General features: G+C 38.4%; 1 protein-coding gene and 1 long non-coding RNA gene across 2 annotated transcripts; both read right to left on the reverse strand.

The window, feature by feature from the left end:
• Positions 1-4,745: 4,745 nt before the first annotated feature.
• Positions 4,746-8,132, reverse strand: LOC112166266 (putative PAP-specific phosphatase, mitochondrial). The gene is made up of 7 exons (XM_024303061.2): positions 7,691-8,132; positions 7,402-7,613; positions 7,210-7,269; positions 6,223-6,605; positions 5,771-5,846; positions 5,635-5,685; positions 4,746-5,278 (listed from the first exon to the last, which is right to left on the reverse strand). Exons 1-7 carry the CDS (start codon positions 8,031-8,033, stop codon positions 5,123-5,125), a joined length of 1,281 nt encoding a protein of 426 aa, XP_024158829.1. The 5' UTR covers positions 8,034-8,132; the 3' UTR covers positions 4,746-5,122.
• A 5,174-nt stretch (positions 8,133-13,306) lies between these two features.
• LOC112202129 lies at positions 13,307-15,900 on the reverse strand. The gene is made up of 3 exons (XR_002937128.2): positions 15,493-15,900; positions 14,885-15,249; positions 13,307-13,869 (listed from the first exon to the last, which is right to left on the reverse strand). It is a non-coding gene; the product is annotated as an uncharacterized LOC112202129 (long non-coding RNA).
• Between the last annotated feature and the right edge of the window lie 5,680 nt (positions 15,901-21,580).

Here is a 21,580-nt window from a genome sequence, read left to right on the forward strand (position 1 = left end):
AAATTCACTTGTTCTTCACAGTTTTTTAAAACCGTACTTTAGGTGAGCAAGACTATTTAAACTTAATTATGAAAATGATGAATGAGTTTTATGCGCTGAATTTGCGTTGAGGTTAACTTAAACTTTCTCTAATTGCATGTAGTATCCGTTAAGTCAACTTAAACAAACAATTAGTGCAATCAATTTTAGATAATTATACAAAATGTTTGATTTGCAGAGGTGTTGCATTACATGATGCAGTGTGAACTTTTCAAAGTTGCCTCCACAATTAATTTGATTTCTTTTCACACTAGTATGGTTCATTAGCTAGTAGTTAATTAGAAGTAAACATACATTATTTTCATGTGGAGATATGTTCATTGGCATTGACATTTAAAATGTCTCATTCACCTTTCTAGACTAAAGGATATAAATGATGTACGGTCAAATCTTATTTTAATCATCCACTAAGATCTTTCCCTTTGACTTTTAAGCAACAGCTTACAAATTTTCACCCAATACCATGCATTTGCTTGCATGACCTTCTTACTCTTTGGACTTTAGAACAACTCCAACAATTTCATTATATTTTAATTTTTCTTTATTTTATAGAAAATAAGTCTATTTTGCTCCAACAGATTCCTTATAACTATCCTTATTTTAGAGAAAGTGAGGAAAGAGAAAACTAAATTTCATAAATTTACAGCAATCTCTATAATTATTGCAATCTCTAAAATTTTAAGGAATAATTATAGAGATTTTAGAGACTATTGTATTTAATGGGAAATGTGTTGGAGTTGGAGAAGAAAAAGAGGCTAAACCTTTTATTTTTACTTCCCTATAATACAAAATTGGAGTTGCTCTTAGAAATTCTTGTTATAATCAAACCCTCAAGCTAGATTCTCATTATTATGTTCATATACAAGTACATACATATAGAGTGTTTGTGATTTTTTTTATCTTTTATTTTATTTTTTCAGTATATTTTTTTAATTTAAAAGAAGGTTTATTTATTTTATTTTTTTTAATTTAAAAGAGGGTGAAATCCATCTCACAACTCTCAGTTTTAATTACATATATACTAGACGTACAAACTCACAAAAATACGTACGAGTTAGAAACCACATAGTCAACTAAAAGAGTTTTTCTATTGTAACCTCCAAATTTACTCACTTGACCTCTATGCTTTTTACACCTCCTATCAAATTTTCAAATACTAAATTTACTCATTAAACCTCACTAAAGTTCCTCAAATAACCTCACTCATATAATTAATTTACAAACAAACTAAGATCTTTATAATAAAAAAACTTAGTCATTTCAATGATTTAATTACTCTATAAATCTTAATTACATCTCCATTCCTTAATCAGATAACATAAATCTCTTATCCAATAAAAAAAAAAATCAAACATAAGGTATTGAGTTTTAAAAATTAATAAAAATAAAATAACATGAACTATTATGTGATTTTTTTTATTTACCTTTTTCTTTTTTAGCTGTTCAAAAAAAAAATATTAATCATATATTAATCATTTTTTCTCAATGTTTCTCTATTTTATGTACCTCATGATTAATTATTTAAATATTTTTTATTTATTTTTATTTGCTAGCTTTTTTTCTTCTTCTTCTTTTTACAAATATAATAGATAGATTTAGATTTAGGGCATAATACAATTTATTTTGTTCTCCCTGACTAATATGCGTTCAATATGCATATCATACATTTTTATCTAATCATAGTTTTATTTCTTAATATATATATATATATATATATACACATATATATGAATGCTTTAATGAGTACGTAGTGAAATTGGAAAATGAAAATAGATAGGGAAAATAATAAAGAATGCAATCTAATATTATTGAATTGGAAAGTCTAGAGAAAATAAATATAACCATTTTTTGGGTATAATTATTGTCCCTAGTAGTCATTTTATAGTAGGTTATATATGTCATTTAATAATTCATAACAGAGTGAGGTCAAGTGAGCAGATTTGGAGGTCTTAATAGAAACCCTCTAACCAAAACACAATCAATTATTTGTGTTCAATTATTTGTGATCTCTTAAAAAAATTGTGTGTGGGGTGGGGTGGGGGGGGGTGTTGGTGAGTATTTACTATATTTAGTATTTTGTGATCAACGCATACACCGTAATCTAGCCTAATTGTCTCCATGTTTGGTATCAACGAGACATGTACACAACTAATTTAAGTAATCAAGATTGCTTAGTAGATGGATTACTACTAATGAATCATCATTTACAATACTATATACCAATGCCCACATCTCATACCAAAAAGGGTAATTAGTTGCCTCTACATAGATGTATCTCAAAATAGAGCAACATACGTGATCCTGTTGACTACTTGACTGCCCTGAAATACACACAATTCAGGTAGATAATCTAAAAATTGTTGCACAACAAACCTTGAATAATGACCATGAATTTTCACAACATTTGTTAATGCCAATTTGGTCGATAAAGCGCACATAAATTAGAGTATACTGAGATACGGGATCCGAAGCCTTCACTATCACTATTATAGAACTAGAACCAGCAATGTCATTATAGAAGAAGCACCATATACAATACTTTGTGGCTTTCGTTTTTTAATTGCATGGTCCAATTTCTTTATTGGGACGTAGACCATACTGAATCAATAAGATTTCGAAAACTTATAATATATTTGAAGAAGTTTCTGGACGAAGAGTCGTTGTTTTGTTTGGAACGTAAGCAATCTGGGACACGTCTGGTGTTTCCATGGATGTCTCTGGAAATGGTGTGATAGGATGAATACCATTCACGAGATTAAGAACGTGTCAAGAGCACAGTGGTCTGAACACCCATGCTGAAAATGTCCTTATATTTTCTTGGGTTGACTTTCTATGCTCTCGACCAATGTCGTCTTGACACATAGGATAAACTATGGGGGCTTTAGTTCATCTAAAAGGACAATGACTAGTTCTAAATTGCTCGCCCAATTTGCTTACTAAACTCCAATCAATACTTCAAAACTATCCTTTTTATTTGGATTCGGTGGTTTTCCTAGTGAATACTTCTAAAATCGATAGGACAAACATCAATAATCAATCATGGAGTGTAATGAAGATTACTCGATAAGCAATTAGACACCAAACACATTTGAAAATTGTTCAGTAATCAAACACATTTGAAAATTGTTCAGTAATCGATTCACTAAATGAAAGTAAAGTGAGAAGTTTTGATTTTGCCAAAAAAAAAAAACTACTATACACACATGTATGCCATGCATACAAATATCTGATGGTAAGTGATGAGAGATGAATGTTACTTATGACTTCCACACCGTCAGATTAGGTGCGTGCCATACGTGTAATAGCAGACATTCACTTCGCCAAAAGCAAATTGGGAACTTTTGAAAGAGAGAAAAAAACAAATGGGAGGTAGATTCAGATTTTTGGCTTCGGCTAAACACAACAGCCCCTTAAAAATAAAAAAAATTGTGGAAGGCATGAGGCTGTTTAGGCCTGGCAACGTGCGGGTATAGTGCGGGTACAGTGCGGGTTCTTAACGGGTCGGGTTCTTAACGGGCCGACCCGGTAAGAACCCGTTAGCTTAACGGGTTTTGCGAGCCAAACCCGGCGGGTTTGCGGGTTTTCCGTTGGAACCCGTAAACTTTTTTTTTTTTTTTTTAAAACTTTTTATCAAAGTAACTAAAACCAATTAAGACTTATGTATACAACGAAATTTTTTATTTTCTATCTTTTTAACTTCTGTTGAAATTTTTTATTTTCTATCTTTTTAGATTTTTTTTTCTTTCCTTTTTTGACAAAAAATAATTCACAAATCACAATTATACGACGATCCAACAGTCGGACCCTCACAGATCACCTAGAGGATCATCTTTACTGATTTATACGATGATCCAACGGTCGGATTCTCACAGATCGCCCTTAGGTTCATCCTCTCAAAATTATACGAAGATCCAACAGTCGGATCACCTGGAGGATCATCTTTACCGATTTATACGATGATCCAACAGTTAGATCCTCACGGATTGCCCTTAGTTTTATCCTCTCAAAATAATACGACGATCCAACGGTCAGATCCTCACAAATCACCTAGATGATCATCTTTACATATTTATACGATGATCCAACGGTCAGATCCTCACGGATCGCCCTTAGGTTCATCCTCTCAAAATTATACGAAGATCCAATAGTTGGATCGTCCCGGATCGCCCTTAGAATCATCCTCACAAAATTATATGACAATCCAACGGTCGGATCCTCACGGATCGCCTTTTGAATCATCTTTGCACAATTATACGAAGATCGAACGGTTGGATCGTCCCAGATCGCCTTTAGAATCATCCTCACAAAATTATACTACGATCCAACTGTCGAATCCTCACGGATCTCATTTTGAATCGTCTTTTCACAATTATACGAAGATCCAACTTTCGGATCCTCATGGGGAATAAGAAAAATTATAAAAATGCCCTGGTTGAAAAAAAAAAATAAAAAAATGGGGAACCCGTATGGGTAATGGGAAATGGGTTTTTGGGAAGGATTTTGAGTTAACGGGTTCCAACGGGTTCCAATGGGTTTAGCCCGTAAAACCCGTTAACTTGCGGGTTTTTTGCGTGCGGGCTTTTTTTAGCCCGGATTAATAAACAGGCGGGTTTGTGCGAGTTTTTAGCGTGCGGCTTTGCGGGTTACGGGTTTAAATGCCAGGCCTAAGGCTGTTATTGGTGTGGAACTTACTGGGGAAACCAACATTAATCCACAGATGTGACTGGACTAGATAAAATATAGGATACAAAGTCATAATCGTGTTTTGAGAAATGCCTGTGTTTCCACAAAACCCAACCAATCTTGCTCTAGATGAACTCAAATTTACTTCTAATAGGAAGTTTGTTCGATACCATGACATGTAAATTATTTGGTTTCCCTTGTAGTAAGATCTGGTAGTTGGAGAAGAACGCGTATGACGGTAATTAAGACTGTTGTGAAGGTGAATCACTACTATCATATGAATTTCCAAAGAACTCATAATGTGATGACAGATGAAGTAATGTTATTACCTCCTGTCCAAGATTATTAGAATCATGTGTTGAAAAAATGAGTGAAGAAAAATTCGCATATTAAAATACGACTAGCCTAAAACTGTTGATGAAGTGGAAGATATCAGTTCCAGAAGCTGGTTATGTAATTTGCCATTACTCACAAGGATACCATCTTGAGGGTATATACTCCTCCGTCCGGCTTCATCTGCTGCAAGATCAACTTGATTCCCTTTCCAGTCAGTTGCCTGATTAAACAGTATAATCTCTTTAGATCAATGGTAAAAGTACATCAATTCATATGTTTTGAGAGCCATCACAAATTCCAAAATGCTTATGCAATACTTGTAATAATGTAAACAGAAGCCTTACACTTTCATATTCATATTCATTCAAAAGTAGGATATGTTTTATCATCAAAAGCCATGAATTTTGGTTTTCTGGTCTAAACTCTCATCAGTTAACCTCATTTCAGTTTTAATACTCTTACATGGTAGTTTGGCATCAATTCTATATTTTAGATAAAGTATCATTAGTTCATTACTCAATGCACCAAAATGGATACATTACTCAACACTACAGAAAGAGCCATAGAATAACATACCCTTCCCCCTGCTTCAAGCACACATATAATACCAACAGCGTGATCCCAAGCCTGCATTGTAATAAGTTGAAGTGAGTGATGCTAAGGCAGTTCCTAAGTTTCTGTAATTCACTGACAACTGTAGGAGAATCAATACCTTAATAACTTTTTCTTTCTGTCGCTGAATGAAAACAGAACCCCTACCTGAAGCCACCAATAAATACTTGCATAAACTGCAAGAAAGTGTGAATACAGCTTGTTAGAGTTAGCACTAAACAAGGTAAAAGTAATTTGTAATGGATCTTCGAATTTCAAAAACAGGGACCCTGAACTTAATTCTAATGTGTCACCTACACATGCACAATGGAAAATCAACACTAAAAACAAACATTTGGATTGTAAACTTAAGATTAAAAGCAATCTTGACAGGACCATCCTATGCAATCAGTGATCACTGCCATTTTGAAACACAGGTGTATGATGATAGAATAGATTATATCTACATTTATGCACCTAAATAACAATGCATGACCATCGTTACCACTACTAAATGTATCTATGCAAAATCCTGTTTTCTTGTAGAATCAATTGAATTGGAAAAGAACAAACCTTCCACAACAAGGTTTCAAAACGAGAACTTGACCCTCACCAACACTATCAGCATTAGTTGTTGAGGTAAAGAAAGCTGACGGTGGCAATGCCTCCCATGGCTCACTCTGTATGATACAAAAGCGTGCCTGAGCCACCACAGAAGAGCCATCAACAAAGCAACGGGTCCAAGAATAAGGAATCTTTGGCGTGCCATTTAGCACAGATGATAAACTTCTTGTCCATGTGCCACAACCAATATGAGAGACCATAAGAAGCCCTGTTTCAGATGGAATGCTCTTCTCTTCCTGGACTCCATTGATACATTTGTTCGATTCCTGCCAGTGCGGGCAGCCCATGACACCTAATACAATCTCCCCGTCAACTACAAGAGCCAAACCTACCTGGAAATTTTGGCCATTTCCTTAGAAATTCTGTTCTTTATTCAGTAAGAAGTAGAAAATCGTCTGATTATAAGTACTGCAATAGAAAGGATATGAATTTCCCTTTAAAGAACATAGCTTGAATCATTTCTTTGGCAACATAGACTGCTCTTACCATATTGCATTTGAAACTGTTGACCTTCCTATATATATCCATATACTTAAATGCAGGATGAAAGGTACATATACCACTGGATCTGCTCTTCTGGTCACTAACCAAAACACTTGATCATCTCTCATTCTTTCCAAATAAAAGTGGCATTCTATAGATTTGCACGAAGATTAGTTGTTAAAATTTCTCAGATTCCTACTTGTGTTTAGATTCATCACTTTCTCTCTATTACTACTTCTTAGTTAAACGTAAATCACTCCATTTTCATATCAATCTTCCTACATCCTAACTGATCCAATTCATATCCTCAGTAACACTAACAAGTTGGAACTCCATTAATCCTTTAAAATCACTTTCACATAAGACACTCAGCTAAATACTCATGAAAAAATCTATGAAAAGAATTTACAGGCGAAAACCGAAAGCCATATTTTTACAGCTGGTAAAACATACCACAAACAACGCCTTGTTCCCATTCACAAATCCTCTTGTGCCATCAATTGGATCCAGTAACTGCATTGTGTTTCACATTTCAGTAAAAACTCTATCACACAGTTTAAGCCTAAAACCACCAAAGAAAATCATGATTATTTACCACAAGCAAGTTAAATCTTTGTAATAAATCAAAATCCAAACCACACAAACCCAATACGTCGCCGGCTGAGCTCCGAATCTAAAAGCCTCCGGTCCGCCTCTATCAATCGCCTCCAACACATCCTCCGCCGTCAACGGCGTTTCCCCGGCGCCGGCCTTATCAACCACGGCACTCACCACCGGCTCCACCAGATTATTCTCCCTCACCGACGCCGAGTCCTCCTCCGCCACCAACGGAATCGACGGGAATCGTCTCCCCAGCTCTGTTCGGAATTATACCAATCAGACCTCAAAATTCGCATTTAGGTTCAAATCCAAGGACTAGTTAGCAAAAAATTACCTAAACTTATCAGCGCCTGGACGCTGAAATCGGCGACGGTGACCGGAGTCTGGTCGTTCTTCTCGAGAACCCCGCCGGCGCTCGACGCCAACGCCGTTTGGACCTCGACGCAGAGGTTGGAGGCGGTTTCGACGACGGCGATGGCGGCTTCGAGTTCTCTGTAGTGCTTGGCGGCCTCAGCGGCGAATGGGAGGCGGGAGCTGCATTTGAAATTGGAGAGGCGGCAGCGGAGAGAGGTGGAGGTGAAGGTGAGAGTTCGGGTGTGGGGAGGCGCAGGGGAAGATGAGGTGGAGAGGGTGAATCGGACGGTGGAGAAATGGCGGGAGGAGTGGGCGAGAATCATGGCGGGAATAACGGCCGAGTGTCACAGAGTGTGTGGTCTGTGGAAACAGTTGAAATGGTAAGTGATTGGTGGAGGAGACTGCTTTGTGTGCGATAGAGGGATGGGATCAAAACCCGGTTAGAGGCCCAAATGGGGATGCATGAACCGCATGGTAGCTTTGAAGTAATCCTAGCCCCCAAATGAGTCCCGAACCACTTCTAAATTAGGTTTAACAAGAGAAGTGAATACTTTTTTTTTTTTGTTTCATTTAAGAAGAGGAGTGAAGACCCTTATTCACTTCTTCCGATTTTGATTATAAGTAGATATTCTAGTGAAAGGTACAGATAGTGCAGCTAGTTAGTAGAGAGTGCTATTTTATTTCTTGACTTTCTTATTAAGCTGTGGATTGTCATTTTTTACTTTCTCATAGTTATATCATGTAATTGTATCTAAATTGTTTTACAAACAATTTCTTTTTTCTTCTCAAAAAAAAAAAGAAAAAAAAAGCCCAAACGACCGGTGAATGTAGCTGGTGAATTGGAGTTTGGTGACCAAGGCTGGTCGGATCACAAGTTTTTATGGGTGACAATCTTAGAAACAAACTGCCTAACACAACTTGAATATGACATGAATATATTAGATTTAGATTTGAACTAATAGGCAGTTAGTCTGAGATCATATCACTGTTTGCTTGAATTTTAGAGAATAAGTGTGGTTGTCATCTCATGTGATTATTTATATTATATTGTTGAGAGATAGACTAATAACAATCTTGGAACAAGCCTTTCCAAGAAGGGTTTCAGCATTGATACATCATGACATAAAATGTGAATACTATAAAGAAATTTTCGAATTGTTCATTTAAGTACGGTTAGCTTTTTTTCTCTTTGCTTCTGATTATTTTCTCTCAACACAAAAGTAAGATCTTTGCTGCATTGATAACGGGATACGTAGAGGAATCACTCCACTATTAAGCTAGTATGAAAAGATTTATAACAATCCCACACCGCGTGATCTCTCTCGGTTTTGGAGATTTTTCAAGCGAGAAATTTTACTTCTATGAAAACGATTGAACAAAACTCTTCAAAAGATTTCATTCCCGTCTCTATTTCCTAAACCTCTCATTCGTCAACGTACAAAAAGTACACATATGTATAAACAGTTGCTTAAACAAAACATCCACTTGAAAGTTTAGGAAGAGATCGCAGAAATGATGGAATGAGAACTAGAAGCAAAATCGGATTAAGACTTGTTTTGACTGACACGATATTCATTAGCAGTGCGAAAACTCAACTTATGCTTGGCTATTTTGTGCATTGCTATTTTCAAATTTTTGGTATATATGCATATAAAAATCTAAAATGTTGTGAGTAGACCAGAAAATCTCAAGAATATGTGTAAATACATAAAAAATGTGGTTGTTTCTTACATGTGATTGAGGATTCCATGCGACCATGCCATATGCATTGATTCCCAGCATAAATTCACAATGATCAATTCAACTAACATGAAGCTCAATATTTGAAGCCGTGGTCCATTTGGCAATGGGGGATACGGTACCGTATGAGCGCTTCGCTTCACATGGTGGGGAACTGGGGATGGAGGAAATTTATTGGATGATTTAGGGTTTGCTAGCGATGTCTATAGTGTTGGGCAAGACATGTACTACAGCCATCCGGATTATGATTAATTGCTGAATATAGTAGGGCTTTTCAGCCCAAGTTTTTATTGATGGGTTTGTTTCTTTGAAGGTAATAACACAGAAAAATTCTAGTTTATCAGTGTTTGGTCTTATTAAAAAGTTGAAGATCGCAGTGGCTCGATGTGAACAATGATGACTCATTTGCTACAAGAATATAGTGGACGCCAATTCAATGTTGAAGCGTTAGTCCTTTTTTTTTTGGGTTAATTTTGGTTTAATGTAGGGTTTGAGTTAAGAAAATAGATAGCAAATCCTTTCATCTCTCTTGGAAATAATATATACTGATTTAAAGATGTACAATATAATATATACCGATTTAAAGATGTACAATAAAAGTAAGGAATGTTATTCGTATTCATTTTTCTCTCTCCCTTTGAGAGAAAACCCTAACTCGGCGGCGTCCCAGTGCTAACCTCTCGTCCAGTGGTGGCCCGGGCAGCTCGGCTGGCCTTGGCCTCGCCAATGTCATGTGGTTTTGCTGCCGGACGGGGAATGAATGGGTTGTTCATGTAGTCCTTGGATTGGGTTGCTCAAGTTTTGGCAGGTGCAGTTTGGTTTTGTGTTTCCGGTAGGTAATCTCTCGGAGGCGACAGATCTTGTGTCGGTAGAAGCTTGGATCGACGGTGCGATTAGAATTTGGTGGCGGTGTCGATCGAGGACGGTGAAATCAAGACTGGTTCGTGGGGATGTAGCTTGTGGCGGCTTAGTCTCATCGTGTTTTTCGTGTTGCAGCGGGGTTCGTCGGGTTTTGGTCGTGGCAGACTGTGACAGACTCGGGGCGGCGGGGGCATGATGGAGCAGGCACCGGGGAGGAGCTGCGCTGGAAGTTTGGTGGTTTGGAGGTGATGGCTGGAGCCGCGCCAAGCCAAGCCTGCTGGGCCTTCTTCTTGGGCTACTTGGACTGCAGTATTTTGGGCTAGGGTTTTTGCCCTAGGCCCATCTTTAAGTTTTTAGTTAGTCCAATTACAATAATTCCCTATTTTAGGAAGCTAAGTGTTTGTGCACACTCTATGTGTCTCTAACGCCTCTGGAGTAGTACCAAAGGAGGATATCTGCTATATCTACGTTCATGAATGTCTAATAGGTAGGTCTATTTCTATGTACCACTGTGGGTACTACTACTACCTTCTTGTCTGTCTGTAGATGGTAGCAGAAGGGTATGTAACGGCCTCTTCTGACTTTAGATGAATATATTGCCACCCGCTCTTTGGATTTGGGTTTGATTCAAAAAAATATATATATAAGTAAGGAATATATTATAATAAATACTAATCATAATTACAATAAATAATAATTAGTACACTTGTATTAAGAATAGTTGACCCGCACCAATAATTTGAAATATAGATATGTCCATATTTTTAATTTGGAGAGACTTATACATTTCATTCTTGGAGTTAGATAGTTTAATGAGGGCAAAGATGAGGGAGATAAGAAGAAAAGAGAGAGTATTTGCTTTCTTATTCTTTTTGGTTGTTCATCAAGTCTGTTAGAGGCTTAACATATTTGTGTAGTCATTATAAATATAGTGAAAAACTGTTTTCTGCCTTGTCTAGTGGATGTAGGCAAAAGTTTTGTTAAACCATCTTAAATTTATGTTCTTGTGTTCTTGTCTCTTTGTGTGTTTCTTTTGGTGTGCTTTGCTTATTGTCCGATTGTGGTATCGGAGACCAAAACCTACCATAAAAATAGTTATGCCTACCGATAATGACTCCTCAGCTCTGGATGATTGATACAAACAATGGTAAGTGGTTTTCAATATTTTAAGTAAACTCATACAAATCTTTTTGTTTTATTCCTTGTATGAATATAGTTGGTCTGTATGGACAAACCTCGATCATGTGAGTGGTATATATATTTGAAACTAAAAAGGCTGTTGTCACTGATTGGTATCGATCACAATATATAAAACAAGTCGGCCGGCCAAGAGCTTTACATCCTCATTTCTACAAGAAATTCAAATTTGTTGCCAAATTGTATGCAGAGCAAAAGATCAAAAGAGGAGGAGATGGATTCAGCTGCAATAGACCTCCTGATTGGCAAAGTACGTAGTATCATCTTTCGAAAATGAAGTATCCCTGTTAGGAGAAGTTGGCAATGAGCTTGAAGAAATCAAGCTTGTATCGCTAACCATGAAAGCCTTCTTAAATGATGCAGAAAGAAAGGGAGCTCTAAGCGAAGTAGAAAAAACGTGGGTCGCAAATGTGAGAAACATTTCGATCGAAGTCGAAGACATCATCACATAAACAAGTAGAAAAGTTGGGGTCCATTCGCAAGAGCTTTAGGTCGCACCATTCTCGTGCCCAAAAATCTTTGAGAGAGGCATCAGATCGCCAACAAGCTGCAGAAGATCATGAACGCAATTAAAGCGATTCCAGAGAGAAGCCAGCGCTACGGTGTTGAGCGTATTGAAGGTGGCATGATTGTTACTCACTACGATCCTAGTCGGGTCAAGAAGTTCCGTCAGTCATCTTTTTTCTTTAAAAATGATGATCTTGTGGGAATCACAGATACTAACAAGAAGTTAATGGGGTGGTTATTATCGGCGCAACCTCAAAGAACAGTGATATCAGTGGTGGGAATGGGGGGTTCGGGCAAGACCACCTTAGTTGCCAACACCTTCAACAGAAGTTGTGAAGCAACACTTTGATTGCTATGCGTGGATCACTGTCGCAAACTTACACAGTTGAAGACATATGCAGAGTCATGATCAAGACGCGCTTTTTGGAGCGGAAAAGAAAGACATTCCTCTTGATTTTAGCACCATGAGCTACACGCATTTGGTGGAAATCCTCGTCCGCTACTTGCAGCAAAAGAGGTACGTGGTTGTCTTAGATGATGTGTGGGATATAGATCTTTGGAAACAAATACATGTCGCATTTCCGGATGGAAGAAATGGAAGTCGGGTCATGCTTGCAACTCGAAAAGAAGACGTTGCTTCTTTTTCATTTGGAGTTGAAAAGTTATCTTCACCATGTTGAACCTCTTACTGAGACCGAGGCTTGGGAACTTTTTTCCATGGAAGCTTTTTCTAGTTGGCATGAAAGTTGTTGTCCTCTGGACCTTGAACAAATTGCTAGGGACTTTGTTGAGAAATGTGAAGGCTTACCTCTAGGGATTGTGGCTTTGGGTGCCGTAATGTCAACGAAAAAAAACTGTGTCTTAGTGGGGTAAAGTTTACAGTAGCTCGAGTTGGGAGCTAAGCAACAACCTGGCATTTGAAGCAGTAAAGAGCATCTTACTTGATCTACCATACAGACTTGAGCATGGCTTCTTATATTGTTGCATTTTGCCGGAAGACTGTGATTCAGTGCGGAAATATAGTGAGATTGTGGATAGCAGAGGGATTTGTGGAACAAGTTCGAGGGGCTAAGTTAGAAGGGATAGCTAACAGCTACATAGCAGAGCTCAGTGGCCGATTCATCCTTCAAGTTGTTAGGAGAGAGCCATCTGGTAGGATAAAACAATTTAAGATGCCCCTACGATCTATTACGAGAACTTGCCCTTTCAATTTCAGAAGTTGAAACTTTTTGTACCGTGTATAATGAGCACGAAACAATTGAAGAGATCAGAACTCCCCGCCGCCTACCAATACAAGCAAATCATGAAGTATTACCAATGCACAACCACATGTCAAAGGTTCGCACATTCTTTGTTTTCTATCAAAACGATGCCATTAATTCTTCTGCATTGCAAAAATTGAAAAATGGATTGAAACTATTGAGGGTCTTAGATCTTGAATGTGTCCCAATTTTCAATTGCCACGTGACATAACCGAGTGCTATAACTTGAAGTACTTAAATTTGAGCAGGAGAGAAAAGAAATAGCTCCCAGAAGACATAGGAAAACTTAATAACCTAGAAACACTGGATATTAGGCATTCCACATGACTTTCTCCTCCGGTAGCTATCAAAAGTCTCCTCCTTCAGTCCTTGACGCATACCTAATAAAACAAGAATTGTAGTGTTGAATTTCTGGATTTATCAAGCAATATCGGACACAGATGAAAGGCAATCAAAAGTCCTCCTCCTTCAGTCCTTGACGCATACCTAATAAAACAAGAATTGTAGTGTTGAATTTCTGGATTTATCAAGCAATATCGGACACAGATGAAAGGCAATCAAAAGTCCTCCTCCTTCAGTCCTTGACGCATACCTAATAAAACAAGAATTGTAGTGGTGAATTTCTGAATTTATCAAGCAATATCGGACATAGATGAAAGAAAGGAGCCAGCAAAAACAAGAAACCAAACTAAGGGACGCTAGAAAAGGAATCAATTCCAAATGTACATCCCAAATAATATCCAACAAATCGAACGGTCACACACATTGTCAATAAGAGAGCAATTAATAGCAAGACCTCCACTTTATCCGCTCTTGGAAATTAATTAGAATATCAGTAGCACCTTAGTATGATTAAAATTCAGAAAAGAAAACCCGCAACCATTTGAACCCAACATACCCCTAAGCACTCATTGGTTGGAGCAAATAAAGGAAGGGTAAGACAAAAAAGATCAGCATGATCTATTCTACTGCAATATCACTCAAAACTAACCTGCAAAAGTAACACAAGCAAAGACTAATATTCCATTTCACAAGCATGCAGATCTTATGAAAGTTTCCCACTTTATGCTTTTACCAGTAGCCAATCATTCTTATTTGATATTCCAAGACTGAAAAAAATACAAGCAAAGATAGATGAAGAGGTAACAAACAAAAACCAGCTTGTGAGGGTTTGTGAATGGTTTCTGTTTGATCAGTCCTAAACAATACATTAAAGCTATTACCAGATACTTCAGGTTTTGGGGTTTCTCCTATCCCCAACAGAATTTTCAATACATTAAAGCTATTACCAGGTGAAAGACCCACGTTACTACAAAAGCAATTTAACAGGAAAAATAACCTAAAATCAAATTTACTTGTGAGAGACTATAGTTCTAAAATGTCAGGGACTATAGTTCTGAAACAAAAGGAGTTGCTATAGTAAAAGAGAAAGTACACTAGCAAACTAGCAAAGCTCAGATGTATACTCCTTCAGATTATATTTAAAGCCAGCCTTAATCATAGGATAACAAATAAGTGAAACTTTTAGAAGCAAGAAATATAGATAAAGGTACAACATAGATTCAACAGCACACAACCAAGTAGAGCAAAGCATAAGTCGTACTGACCTTTTCGTCCGAAGGCTCAGAGATTGAAAGGAGCCCAATGTAGGCCACCAAGCTGTGCTGCAGCATCAGAAAGTGATGAGCCATGCATTCCAGATTTGCTTCCCTCAGCTCCCTCTTCTTCAGCATTTCCTCTTCCTCTCCTGTTTCTTCCGCCACGCAGTATGGATTTCCACCTGGCGAGTGGCCAGCTCTAGTGTGTCCTACTGGATTGCCAAGCCCTCACCTGCAATGAGGACGCTGGCGACGGAAAGCGCAGTCGTTGGCTCCAACAAGGCGGAATCCAGCATGAACCGAGATGGAGAGAAGGCCAATGTAGGCAACTGCGGCCTGTTGCAGCAGCAACGATGCCCGAGCCTCCCTCCATTCTTGTTGATTACAAAAATAGATCAATTATCAGCGCAAAGAATAAATGAAATTCAAATAAAATTGCAAATAATAAAAGGATGTCAAAAATTGCAGGTAACAATTAAAATATCAGAACGGATCAGAGGTAGATCTTAAATTTCTAAAGGAAGGAGATTTAGATGTACAAGTGCATCTAATGCAGTGAACCCACGAAGAAATTCTAAATAGAACACAAAGGTGCCATTGAGGACGCAGGGAATTACCTCGATGCCGAGATTTTGCTTCTTTCTCCCCAATTTTTATCCAAAACATCATCCAAGGTGAATTGAACAATCGTATTCATATCAAACCTGATTACATCCAGTCCCACTCCCTTCTTTTCCATCTCATTGAACCCAAAGACATAGACCGGAACCGAGCGAGAGAGGTATGAAGGAAATGGCCCCATAAGAACATGGACGCCACAGATTTTTTAAGGCAGGGGCTTGGCTATGGTCTTTTCTCTCATGTTTTGAGTAAAGGTGGTGAGGATGGTATTCTGGGGCGAAACAAAGACGAAGAGAAGACGAGTTACAGAGGGACTAGTTGAGAGCGGCTGGAATGAGTATGGGTTTGTCCACACCCTTAACCACGTTTTTATACTGCATTCCTCGAAAGATGGATTTGAACTGTTCAAACTCAGGAGTAATTGGTAGTACTTGGTAGAAGCAGATGCAGTCAAATTAAGATAGGGTCTTCTGCATTCTGTGAAGCACGTTCTGCTTGGTCAATACTGAGACTACTACAAGCTCTGTTCTTTTGCTTCTCTTCTCTGTATTGGAATGAAGTTTGAATGCAAAAAATAACGATTATAAACATGATAAGGTAAAACTACGATAACTTAGCCCAATAAAATGGATTATGAATTGTGATTAATATTAATTACCACTTTCTTTATGTGATTAACTGGCTCTGATATCTGTTTATTACTTAATTAAAATGATAATGCCCTAAAGCAAGTTGCTTAATTGGGTCATGATTGAAGCCCCAAGGAACTCAGTCAAAGTATGGTATCTAGGACCACTGAAATTAAAAGAAAAACTGAAAAATTTCAGTTAAGGACATTAGCTTCACATGGTGGGGATTGAAGTACTGCAAGCTCTGCACTCTCAATTGATTTGGTTTGGTAGCTAGTTGGTGTAAATTAAAGAGATGTATGTACGTGTGATTTTCTCTTTGATATTCAGAAGTTACCACACAAGCCCCATTTTCTCTTCGATTTTCTCTTCCTGGACTCCATTGATACATTTGTTCGATTCCTGCCAGTGCGGGCAGCCCATGACGCCTAATACAATCTCCCCGTCAACTACAAGAGCCAAACCTACCTGGAAATTTTGGCCATTTCCTTAGAAATTCTGTTCTTTATTCAGTAAGAAGTAGAAAATCGTCTGATTATAAGTACTGCAGTAGATAGGATATGAATTTCTGTTGTAACATTTTAATATTTTATGTATTTTTGAAATTAAATTTGGGTGAATTTATTTTGTGTTTAATTTCTGAATTTATTTGTGTGTTTAAATTCAGAATTTATTTTGTAACTCATGGTGTTTTATTTTGAGTTTTAATTCTTGTAACCTATGACTTTTGATTACTACCCTATTACTTATAGGGAGTGTCCTAAGAGCCTATAAATAGCACAATTTGTTGCATGCTAAAATAGATCATTGCTTTTACGTAAGACTATTACGAAACACTATTATTCACCCATCAACTTTCTTTCCAAAATCCCCCAAAGTGTCTTGTGTGTTATTTGGCCAAAGAAAGGTGTTCTTTTGGTGGAGCTTTAGGTTCCTCCAATTTGTGCAGATTGGTGTGAGCTACATAACTTGTTGTTGGGCTATTGTATCATGGAGGGGACAAGTCAAGAGATTTCTGGCGCACCGGCATTGTTCCGCAGAGGGCTTAAATCTCCTTAAAGAAAGCGAGATACCCACGCCTCAGCCTATTGTCAACGAGTTTCGCATATAGAAATTATAATTTTTATTGTAATTTCACCAACAATTTCCCTTTAAAGAACATAGCTTGAATCATTTTTTTGGCAACATAGACTACTCTTACCATATTACATTTGAAACTGTTGACCTTCCTATATATATCCATATACTTAAATGCAGGATGAAAGGTACATATACCACTGGATCTGCCTTCTGATCACTAACCAAAACTCTTAATCATCTCTCATTATTCTTTCCAAATAAAAGTGGCATTCTATAGATTTGCACGAAGATTAGTTGTTAAAATTTCTCAGATTCCTACTTGTGTTTAGATTCATCACTTTCTCCCTATTATTACTTCTTAATTAAACGTAAATCACTCCATTTTCATATCAATCTTCCTACATCCTAACTGATCCGATTCATATCCTCAGTAACACTAACAAGTTGGAACTCCATTAATCCTTTAAAATCACTTTCACATAAGACCCTCAGCTAAATACTCATGAAAAAATCTACGAAAAGAATTTACAAGGAAAACCAAAAGCCATATTTTTACAGCTGGTAAAACATACCACAAACAACGCCTTGTTCCCCTTCACAAATCCTCTTGTGCCATCAATTGGATCCAGTAACTACATTGTGTTTCACATTTCATGCCCTTGCTAGGCGATCTCTTTATCGCTAGATTTGCGGATCTCACTTTGATGAGACAGTCTTCCCGTCATTAGGGTGAGATAAGAACACAGATGTTCAGTAGGAACGACATGAATTGTCGTGGTCTGTCCCCACTATGTCTCATCTCGATCCTCACTAAAGTGACGAGATCACACATCTGCTGCAAATATGCCTGTAAGGAAGTACGTCCTTATGAGATGACGTAGCGCCACCCTACACGGAGATAGGCATGGCGCCAACACCAAAGAGAGTGGCACTCTGGCGTTACAGGCCATGGCCCCAGCTAGGATGCGTAGGAGGCCTATGAGTTCGAAGGATACTTTGGCACAACCCAATCCTTTGATCATCAAGACTCAAAATCCGTCTCATAAGTATCTTTCGGGTTATGGTTATCGTTGGGGGACGCGTCAACGTCAGAACATATTCCTGAGAATATAGAGCTCTATGAAAATTACACTAGTGTACATGAGACGTAGGATAGAAACTCCATCATAATTGATGATGTAGTTGCGCATTTCGTTACACATGAGTTTGTTGAGTGAGATGATATCGAACAACGCTCCGTTGATGAATGAATGCCAACGTAGAGAGATTTGGCATAAATGGAAAGATGCGATCCAGGTTAAGTTAGATTCTCTAACGAAGAGGAAGGTTTTTGAGCCAGTGATGTCAACACCTCCTAACATAAAACCTATTGACTAATAGGTCTTCGTTAGAAAGCGTGATGAGAAAAAGAGATGGCAATCTCGCCTTATGGCGCAAGGCTTCTCACAAAACGCCTTGGAATAAACTACGATGAGATATATTCTCTTGTAATGGATGTCATTGCACTCCACTACCTTGTCAGTTTGGTAGTTTCCGAATAACTGATCATGCAGCTTACAAATGTGGTCACTACGTATCTTTATGAGGATCTAGATACGGAATATACATGAACGTTCTTGGTGAACTTCATCTACCCAAGTTAAGTGGCTCTAGACCACGGAGCGTGTTTACAATAAGGTTAAAATGCTCACTAAAGTGACTACTTGATTGGGAAGGGATATGCCCACACGTTTCTATAACAAGTTTCGGATTCCATCGCGATTCATGTTGGACATGATCTTCATTAGAAACCCTTAGTATTATTGTACTTAGCTCAATGCACAAGACCGAACATCTCATTTGCAGTGAACTTGTTAGCTAAGATATAGCTTTGCGCCAACGCGACGCCATTTGATTGATGTAAAAGATATCTTTCGGTACTTAAGATGTACGATTGATATTGGCTCGTTCTATCCCTATAGAAAGATGATGGATTCAAGCCCATCACACACCAGGAACGCCGCCAACAAGAGCCTGCGTCCACTAACTCCATCCCAAAACGACATAAGTGTTTTGGAAGGTTTTGTTGATGTTGGGTATCTCTCTGACTCATACAAAGGTCATTCCCAAACTGGTTAAGTGTTCACCATAAGAAAATATCTTGGAGGTCTACAGAACAGACCTTAGTCGCTATATCTTTGACTAATGCAGAGATTCTTGCTCTTCACGAAGTAGTTCGTGATTGTATATGAATTGGATCCATAGTTACGCATGTTCGAACAATTGTGGTTTGAAGTCTACCACAGATGAGCCTACGAGCATATAGGATAATGCTGCTTGTTTTGAAGCAAGCCTACATCAAAAACGACCACACCAAGTATAATCAATAACAACAAACTCTCCTCAAGATAAAGTGAACTAGGTTCGATCTGAGGACAACATGGCAAACTTGCTCACTAAGTCATTGCCTAAATTTTACTTTAGAGAAACATGTTGGTAGTATCGTTTGCGGAAGTTATCAGAACTCGAATGACCGTAGTTGTGACGTCCCGAACCAGAATTCACCGGTTTACTAGTCACTTGGACGGTGAACGATCTTTACTTTCACTTTTACTATCGTTTTAGTGCTTTTAGTGGCCCTAAAAGTTAGTTTTTTGTTCGGGTCAAAATTTGAGAAAATATTCTTCATAAAAGTTGTAGAGGATGTTAAACCGAGTCCGTGGACATATGGTACGTAAAAATTGGAGTTCATATGCGAAAGTTATAAGCGAAAAGGTAAAATTACTGTTCATGGTAGAAATTTGTATAAATAATGAAAATTTACTATAGTAGGTTTCCAAATCCGGAAACCCACCTTTCTCTCTCCTCTCCCCCGATCTCTCCCTTTTCCTTTTAGGGCGATTCCTTCTCCCCTTCGATTCGCAGCCTTCCGGCCATTAACCGGTGGGAAACCGGTCACCACGTGATCGCCTCTTCCTCCTCTTGACGGTAGTGCCCTTGAGTTTCGGCGATTTGGCCGGAAAATCCTGAATCGAAGCAAGGAACCTCACTGGGGCAGTTTGAGCTTTTCCGGTGATTCAGCCATTTCCGGCCGTCTCCGGCCACCAAACCTGCGTCGAAGGTTCGATTTTTGCCAATGATTATTTTGCCCCTAGCCTTGAGCCACGATTTGCAGTGTGGAGGTCGAATCGACGATTTCAAATCCTTGAGTTCTTGGGTTTTTATGGGAAAACTTTATCGGCCAATTTCGATCACTTACAGGTAAAATTGGAACTTGTTGTAGTTGTGAAAAATGCTTGGACTGTTGAGTAGGTGGTGCTGCCAAAATTTGGTGACCATCGGAGGTGGTGGTGTGATGCCCCGGAAATTCGTAATTATTTTCCGAGGAATTTCCGGAATCTAATTTATGGTTGTTGGACGGTTTCGTGGCTCGTGGACGGAGCGGAAGTGTTTCGGACGAAATTCTATTTGAAAAGTGTGACTTTAGGGGTGGCACAAAGGTTGACTTTTTATTTGTAGGGATTCTCTAAAAACTTCCTTCACGAAAGTTGTAGAGCACGTCGATACAAGTTCGTGGACATGTGGAACGCGAGAATCGGAGTTCGTATGAGGAAGTTATGGCTATCGGAAGAAGTTTCCGTTTTAGTATAAATATGGAAAATCAGAAATTAAATTCATTATTTCCCTTTCCTTTTCCGGAAATAATTCTCTCTCTCTCTTCTCTCTCGTCCACTTCTTCAGAAACGAAATTTTCCTTCTGACCAGACCCGGACCAGGTATTCCGACCCGGTCGGAACTCGCATCTCCGGCGACCTCTTCCGGTGAAACCAACCTAGAACGATTTGCCTCCTTGCTCCGGTCGTCTCTGTGGTGGTCTCTTACGACGATTCTCCGTCTCGATGGCAGTTAAAGGCGGCACAGATTGAAGAAATAGGACCCGGCCGGAAATCCTTATTCCGACGTCGGCAAGGCTTCGAGTTTTCTTGGTTAAGCTCAGAGCAGCCTCGCCGATCGATCCCTGGTGGTTGTTTGGATCGATTCAAGTGAAACTTCGATCAACTCGGATTGGATTACTGTTCACGGCTTGTGAGGTAGTTTTCGATCCCTTAGGCTTGTTTTCTGACTTCGATCCAGTTATGAAAGTTCACAAGCATGCTTAGATGAAGCTTTTTGATGTTGGAAGTTTTGTGAAATATTGAGTTTTGGCCGGCGGCAGTGCGCCACCTCCTGTGGCGGCGTTCCGGCGGTGTTCCGGCCATGTATGGGACTGTTTGTGGCATTATATATGTTCTAGTTGTTGATACGAGCGTTTCGATATATATTATGCAAATTTTGGAGTTCGTATGAAATTGTTATGATTTTTACAGTTTCATACCGATCGATTTATTCGATCAGT

Source organism: Rosa chinensis, chromosome 5 (genome assembly GCF_002994745.2).
Source record: "Rosa chinensis cultivar Old Blush chromosome 5, RchiOBHm-V2, whole genome shotgun sequence".
In the NCBI taxonomy this organism is placed as follows: Eukaryota; Viridiplantae; Streptophyta; class Magnoliopsida; order Rosales; family Rosaceae; genus Rosa; species Rosa chinensis.

What these genes read in the sequence shown, in the direction of transcription:
- LOC112166266 (XM_024303061.2), bottom strand. Translation starts at nt 8,033, where the DNA reads ATGATTCTCGCCCACTCCTCCCGCCATTTCTCCACCGTCCGATTCACC. An exon ending in GGAACAAGGCGTTGTTTGTG is followed by an intron (nt 6,606 to 7,209) that starts GTATGTTTTACC and finishes CAAAATTTCCAG; the next exon opens with GTAGGTTTGGCTCTTGTAGT. An exon ending in AGAAAGAAAAAGTTATTAAG is followed by an intron (nt 5,686 to 5,770) that starts GTATTGATTCTC and finishes ATTACAATGCAG; the next exon opens with GCTTGGGATCACGCTGTTGG.